At 45.2% G+C, this 7,714-nt stretch overlaps 1 protein-coding gene across 11 annotated transcripts in view; it reads right to left on the minus strand.

The window, feature by feature from the left end:
* The window catches only part of SCMH1 (Scm polycomb group protein homolog 1), a 218,081-nt gene that overhangs the window by 7,890 nt on the left and 202,477 nt on the right, over window positions 1–7,714 (minus strand). For all 11 annotated transcript variants that reach the window (XR_003121251.1, XM_025397710.1, XM_025397694.1 and 8 more), the window contains one exon: window positions 2,321–2,500. Coding sequence is in view for 10 of the 11 variants with exons in the window: in XM_025397710.1 (XP_025253495.1) it covers window positions 2,321–2,500 (180 nt within the window). In the remaining variant the exon portion in view is untranslated. The remainder of the gene's footprint in view (window positions 1–2,320; window positions 2,501–7,714) is intronic.

Raw genomic sequence — 7,714 nt, forward strand, 5'->3', positions numbered from 1 at the left:
TGGAGTGCAGTGGCCGGATCTCAGCTCACTGCAAGCTCCACCTCCCGGGTTCACGCCATTCTCCGGCCTCAGCCTCCCGAGTAGCTGGGACTACAGGCGCCCGCCACCTCGCCCGGCTAGTTTTTTGTATTTCTTAATAGAGACGGGGTTTCACCGTGTTAGCCAGGATGGTCTCGATCTCCTGACCTCGTGATCCGCCCGTCTCGGCCTCCCAAAGTGCTGGGATTACAGGCTTGAGCCACCGCGCCCGGCCTCCTGATTTCTTTACATACTCTCCCCCCTTCCTCCCAGCTCTTGCTCTACTAGCTCAGCAAAAAAACCCCTTAATTCTCAAGCTGTCTTTTCTCATCCCATATCTACTAGGTTGCTAAGAACCACAGAAGAAAACCATGGCTTTTGCAAACTGGCCAACTAGTCTCCAAGCATAGTTAGGCCCTGAGGTTTCCTGCAAATCATCCCCTTTTCTTTGGTCCATTTTTCCCCATCTTCTTTAAGACTAGTCCAGTTTATCAGCCCTCCTAACCCATTCCCTAACCAGGCCTTTCTCTATTCACTGATGGACACACTCAATCTTCCCTCCTCTCTCAGAGAAAGTATGCCTCCTTTTGGCTTAAGACTGATGCCTCTGCCTATGCCCTTGATCCCACCACTCCTGAGGCCTTACTTTTTCCTCTTTCCTATATTCTTAATTGCTGCTTTTTGGAAGGTGCAAGCTGTCTGCTGACATACGTGCTTGAAGGGCTCCCATTCTGAAAGATCTTCTTTGACTTAGAGTCTGACTCATCACCAGCCTTTTTTTCTCATCAAAGTCCCCAGTGCAATCTGCCTTCACCCCTCACCACAGCACCAAGGCTGCTTTCGCTAAGATCCACCAATTACCCACAATGGTGGAATCCAATAGATGTTTCTCAGTCCCTTTTTTTGCTAGAACTTTGTTATGCTGTGCTTTCCTTCAAATACACTCTGTAGTCCTGGCTACCACAATATCAGATTTTTCTCACTTTGAATATTCCTTTTTCTCCTTGGTGGGCCTGCCTTCCTGTTCTCACCTCCTAAGCTTTGTTGGTTCCCAGGACTTCATCTTTGGTTAACTGTTATTTTCATTCACTGCATACTTCTGAGAAGTGAGTATCATTCACCCTAAAATTTCAACTGCTGTTTATACACTGGTGACTCCTAAATATTTAACTTCAGCCCAGCACTCTTCCTTGAGGATTGGATCTGCATAGTCACTGCCTGTTAGATGTCATCTACATGACCATGGGCTCCCCGACCTTCCTTCTCTTCTATGGTGGGTTCCCTCTCTCAGTGGATGGTACCACCATCTATCTGGCCACCACATCTAGAAACCTGGGAGACAGTCCTCACTCCCTTCTTCCTCACATCTGATTAAATCCTCAAATCTGATTAAATTTACCTTGTGAACAGCTTTCAAATCCATTCTCTCTTCTCTAAACCTTCGGTCTCTGACCTAAACCAGGCCTTTGTCACTTCAGATCTGGCCCACTCGAGTAACCTCCTAACTTGTTTAGGTTTCTCTAGTCTTGTCCCTCCTCAAATTCATGCTCAACACAGTAGTCAATAATCTATTCAAAACACAAACCTGTCTTGCCTCTAATTAAAAGCCCATTTAAGGTCTTTTATGATATATGCCTTGACCTTTCCAGGCTTTTCTCTTTGAGTCTCAGTATTATACTTTATGGTTGAGCAATTCCAAATTGCATGCAGTTCCTAGTATAATCGGTGCTATTTCTTATTCTTTTGCCCTTATTCATGTTGCCCCTCTTCCTGGAAAGCTCTCCCTCCTCTACCAGCCCTGATATGGCCATTTATACAGTCTCAGGCAAAGCATCACTTCCTCAAGAAAGTGTCCCTTGAACACCAAGCTTGGGTTAGGTATTCCTCCTTGTAATTTTCATATTACCCAAAGCATATCTCTGTCACTGCACTCAAGACATTGTTTTATAGTGTCTGTCTCCCCATAATACTTTGAAGACAAAAAGTGACTGATTTTTGCTTCCCCATGCCAAACACAGATGGAGTTCAAATAAATAGTTAATGGATGAATGAATGAATGAATCCTTCCCTGCTCCTTTTGGGTCTAGATCTTTGGCTCTTAGTTTCTGTTACACTCAAGCCAATCCTGGAGGTCCAATTACCTCCCAGGTGCAAGGTCAGGCACAAGAGTAAGTCCAGCCCCTAGTCCCACCACCAGGCAGAGGGCAACAGAACTAGGTCCTGTCTGGCCTCCCAGAGCTCAGGAAGGAAGTGAAGGAAAGAGTGAGGGAGGGAAGGAGGGCCAGGACTCTGGTAAGCTTACCCCTGGAGCATAGCCTGCGCACAGCTGAGGCAGTGCTTGATGGGAGGCCACAGGATGGAAGCAAGGGCCGGTGCCTTTGGGAGGTGCTGACAAAGTTGGTGGGATTCGAGGCAGAGTCCATTGAGTCTGAGTGTGGTTCCAAGGACCGGGCCAGACTATTCCCCAGGACAAAGGTTTCACCTGAAAAACAGGAAAACCAGAGTTAGAGCTTAGAAGGACTGCCAGAGTGCTGGCTCCCAGGTACCTGTTTGAGTAGAGCAAGCAACAGCAAAAGAGAAAGCCCTAGGCAGGGACTCAGGAGGCCTGTGTACCAGTCATGGTTGTGGCTCTCATGAGGTGACCTTATTCAAGCTCAGTGTCACTCTCTGGACTTCAGTCTCTTTAGAAATTCTTTCTCTTAGACTAGATGGTCTTTGAGGCTTTTTCTGGTCTAGATGCCCTATGCTTTTTCTGGATAAGGAACATATTAAACAAATGGAGCTATTCTAGGATGGAAGAGACTGCCTTAGACACAACATGCTAGAGCTGGGATACATTTGCTTAGATGAGGGTACTTTAAAAGGTGACCCTCTGCTCAACCAGCAGGACATGTCAGAAATGCTTCTTGATGCTTGGTTAAAGGCTTGTTTGCAAAGAATCTGCTCCTATGTTCCATCTCTCATTTTGTATCTGCCCTATTCTACAGAAACACTTCAAGGAATCTGCGGTTGATGAGTGGTGAGCTTGGGCATAGAGATCAGAATTGGGGTATAATCTGGCTCTGCCATTCAGCAGAGTGCTTCTCGGAGAATCTTAGTCTCCTCATCTACAACATGGGAAGTCCCTTTCTTCCAAGGAGTTTGTGAATATCAGAAAAGAATGGCTATGAAGGTCTTTCCTTGTAAAGGGAATCTTACCCTGATGTTTCTCTACCCAGTCCCATGGCCCAATACCAGGCGGCAACACCCTATCACTGTACAAAGAACCCGAAGCAGACTCCTCATGATTGGGTTCTACCCAAACCAGATCAGTTCCTCAGCCCAGGCCACAGCATTCTCTGCTTGTGGAGGGTGTCTTGAGTACTGGAGCATAACACTGTCCTTTATCATTTTTCAAAGACATCAAGTTTAGATAATGCTTGGAATTCGTTCGGAGCCTCTGACGAACACTAACTTTGAGCACACTGTCTGGCACACCGTAAGTCCTCAACGTTAAGATGGTTTAGGATTTAAGGACTGCTTTCTAATATTTACCTAAAATTGCTTGGCAACTATAAGCTCAAAGTAAAATCTAGGATTAGACAGCTATTTGCCTTTATATCAAGGAGGCTAATTGTTGAAACCCTTTTCTAGAAGTGGTTCTGAAAAGATAAGTCTTTGAGGGTCCATAATACCTAAGCCATATCCCACCTCCTTTCTGCAGATAAGGGTTCTGATTCCTATTTTCCAGGATAAATGACTAGCAGCGTCCCATTTTGAGACATGAATGGGAATCCAATCCAGGATATAGGAGACCTGGGTTCTACACCTGGGCTCCTGCCTTTCACTAGGTATGTGATTCTAGACAAGTAGCTTGTCTTCTCTTTTTTTTTTTTTTTGAGACGGAGTCTCGCTCTGTGGCCCAGGCTGGAGTGCAGTGGCCGGATCTCAGCTCACTGCAAGCTCCGCCTCCTGGGTTTACGCCATTCTCCTGCCTCAGCCTCCCGAGTAGCTGGGACTACAGGTGCCCGCCACCTCGCCCGGCTAGTTTTTTGTATTTTTTTTAGTAGAGACGGGGTTTCACCGTGTTAGCCAGGATGGTCTCGATCTCCTGACCTCGTGATCCGCCCGTCTCGGCCTCCCAAAGTGCTGGGATTACAGGCTTGAGCCACCGCGCCCGGCCGTAGCTTGTCTTCTCTAAGCACCAGTTTCTTCATGTGTAAAATGGGGAAAAATCATCCCCCATCATGCTGAGAACATCAAATGAGAAAATGGAAACGGATGAACTTTATGAATGTGAAAAATTGTTATTTTGTATTTCATTCGAAGTTGAAGTGGCAAATCTAAGCTGTCTGTGATAGTTCAAGAAAAATATTTCATCCAATTTCTGCATTTATCAGCAGGGTAACCTCATCCTTCTAGTTCTCATTTTATTCAGCTAAGACTGGGGATAGTATTGTCTGCCTCACATGAGCTAACAGATGTGAAGAATAATTATGATGACAAAGCCAGGGGCTTACCAGGTGCTGATGCAAACCATTCAGTGTCTCTTCCTTTCAGCAATGCTAAGAACACTGAGATGCAGATTCTGAGTTGAAGGGTCTGAAAATCTGGACTGATGGCAAGTCATGAAATCTTATCCTAATGAGATATACTGAAAGCATCATGCTCCAAAGCTCTGGGAGGTCCTAGTCCTCACAAGGCTGATCAAACGAGGCTCTCTCTGGTAGGACAGTGCCAGGATAGAAGATTGCAAATACTTTTTTTTTTTTTTTTGAGACAGAGTCTCACTCTATCACCCAGACTGGAATGCAGTGACACAATCTCACTGCACTCCACTGCAACCTCCACATCCTGCGTTCAGGCAATTCTTGTGCCTCAGCCTCCCAGGTAGTTGGGACTACAGGTGCGTGCCATCACGCCCCACTGATTTTTTTTTTTTTTTTTTTTTGGTATTTTTAGCAGAGATGGGATTTTGCCATGTTGGCCAGGCAGGTCTTGAACTCCTGGCTTCAAGTGATCTGCCCACCTTGGTCTCCCAAAGTGTTGGGATTATAGGTGTGAGGAACCGCAGCCGGCCTGAAGACTGCAATACTTTCAAACTGTGTTCTACAGAGCCCTGTGGGCCCTCCACAGGGAGGCCAAGTAAGTAGAGCTATGGGCCTCATCCCAGCTTCTGTGGTTTTAATTTTTATGCACTGGAGTGTGTACAAATTTCATACACAATTTTACCTTTGCCAAAAACTTTTTTTTTTTTTTTAAAAAAAAAAAAAAAGGAGTTCTACTGGTAAAACAAAACAGACTTTGAAACCACTGGCCCAGGTATCAAAGACTGGGGCTGGAAGACTTGATTAGTCAATGATCACTGCCTTTTTATAGGATTCCTTTGCCCATCTATAAAATGGAGATGAAAAATGCTTAAACTTCCTAGGGTCAGTGTAAAATTTACTATTGATATGCTGGAGATATGGGAGCAACTGGGATCAAACAAACATTTGTTGAGCACCCTTTGTGTGTGTGACAGCCACTATACTAGTTATGGTACATGCAGAGGTAAACAGATGGATAAGGACCTAGCCCTTATGCATGTATTTTCAGTGAGAAGCAGCTCTTCTCAGAGTATCACATTGCAAAGCTGACCTTAACAATTAAGAGTTCCTGGTGGAGGATGAGCAGAGTGGTGGTGAGGAAACTCAAGATCATGGCAAAGGGGAAAGGCCCTGGGAAGGCATTGTCTGGAGAAAAGTCAAGGAAGAGAAACACCCTGTGGGCAGTCATGGGAAAAGAAGAGGATTGGAGGTAGATTTGCTCTTTTGGAATACAGACAGTGGAATGGGGGCAGGAGCTGTAAGAAGGCAAATTTCAGCTTAAAAAGGAGGGCATTTTGGCTGGGCACGGTGGCTTATGCCTGTAATCCCAGCACTTTGGGAGGCCGAGGCGGGTGGATCACCTGGGGTCAGGAGTTCGAGATCAGCCTGACCAACATGGAGAAACCCCGTCTCTACTAAAAATACAAAATTAGCCAGGTATGGTGGCACATGCCTGTAATCCCAGCTACTGAGGAGGCTGAGGTAGGAGAATTGCTTGAACCTGGGAGGTGGAGGTTGCGGTGAGCTGAGATTGTGCCATTGCACTCCAGCCTGGGCAACGAGAGTGAAAGTCCAGCTCAAACAAACAAAAAAGGAGGGCCTTTAACAAACAGAACTGCCCAACAATAAAATCAATTGCCAAAGATAAGAGAAAACCTGTTATCAGGAATATTTAAGCAGAGGTCAGACGACCACCCTCATGTGTTAGGCTAGATACTAGATCATCTCTAGAGTACTTTCCACTTCCAAGATGCAAAGATTCCATGCTCATAACCAAGCTTTCCCCTTTATGGGTGTGAACTGAGTGACCAAGGAACTAGAGATGTTGATCTAAGAAAATTCTTACACCAACGCAGGACCCAAAGACATAGCACAGTCCTTGTGCATGCTTAAATTACTCTCAGTGTTTAAAAAAAAAAAAAAAAAAGTCCCTCTGGAACCACTTCCCACATCCTTTACTACTCTTTCAACAAATAGTATTAAATACTTACCATGTGACAGTTAGGATGATGGATACTGAGAATGGTAAAAAAGATATTGTCCCTATACTCATGGAATATTTACTATAGTGGGGCAGATGACAAAATACAGGTGGCTAAAAATATTAGCAACTATTGTAATTATAACAAAGAAAAGAAACAGGATATTAAGAAGACAGTATTGGGTGCATCTCTTTTGGATGAGGAGAGCCTTGGAGGTCTTCCTGACACTTTGAAGTTTAAGCTCTGGTCCCAAGAAGGTCCACCTGAAAAGCGGACGTGTGCCAGACAGTGTGCTTCAATGAATTATGAGCATTTGCATCATCTCAAAACTCTGACAATTCTAGGTTGGAAACCTATATGGGGATCAGGGCGCATCCTGATATTTCAGTTTTTATTTGGCTTTAACCACTGTGAATCTTGGGATTCTGGCAGTTTATAACTAACTCAGAAGACCGGGATGACAACTGGAAAGAAAGGTACAAGGTACCATTGTCGTGGGCAATGAACCACTTCCTCTAACAGAGAGGAACCTAAGAATCCTAAAACAGCAGACTCAGAGTTTAATGCTGGGTAGATTTCAGTTACAGCTAAACTTAATAGTCACTGGGACCAGTGAAATCAATACAATCTTCTGCTTCATACTGAGCCACTGCACCTGGCCGGGCCTCTTTTACTTAGTCTTCACTAGCCACTTACTTAATCTAGTCACATGCATAGTTCTGCTCTGACCTCACCTCCCCCAGGAATATTCCCTTGACCTCTTCTTTCACCGTACTCCTGGCTCATCATGCCTTGCTGGGCCAGAGTACCTCTGTGCTGTTTTGACCACATACATGTTCATATTGTCCCTAATACTGAAGGTAGGGACAATATCTTTTTCACCACTCTATTTTTTAGAGTGATAAAAAAATATATATTTAAAAAATTTTTTTAGGCCGGGCGCGGTGGCTCAAGCCTGTAATCCCAGCACTTTGGGAGGCCGAGACGGGCGGATCACGAGGTCAGGAGATCGAGACCATCCTGGCTAACGCGGTGAAACCCCGTCTCTACTAAAAAATACAAAAAACTAGCCGGGCGCGGTGGCCGGCGCCTGTAGTCCCAGCTACTCGGGAGGCTGAGGCAGGAGAATGGCGTAAACCCGGGAGG

The sequence above is a fragment of the Theropithecus gelada genome, chromosome 1 (assembly GCF_003255815.1).
Source record: "Theropithecus gelada isolate Dixy chromosome 1, Tgel_1.0, whole genome shotgun sequence".
Lineage (NCBI taxonomy): Eukaryota > Metazoa > Chordata > Mammalia > Primates > Cercopithecidae > Theropithecus > Theropithecus gelada.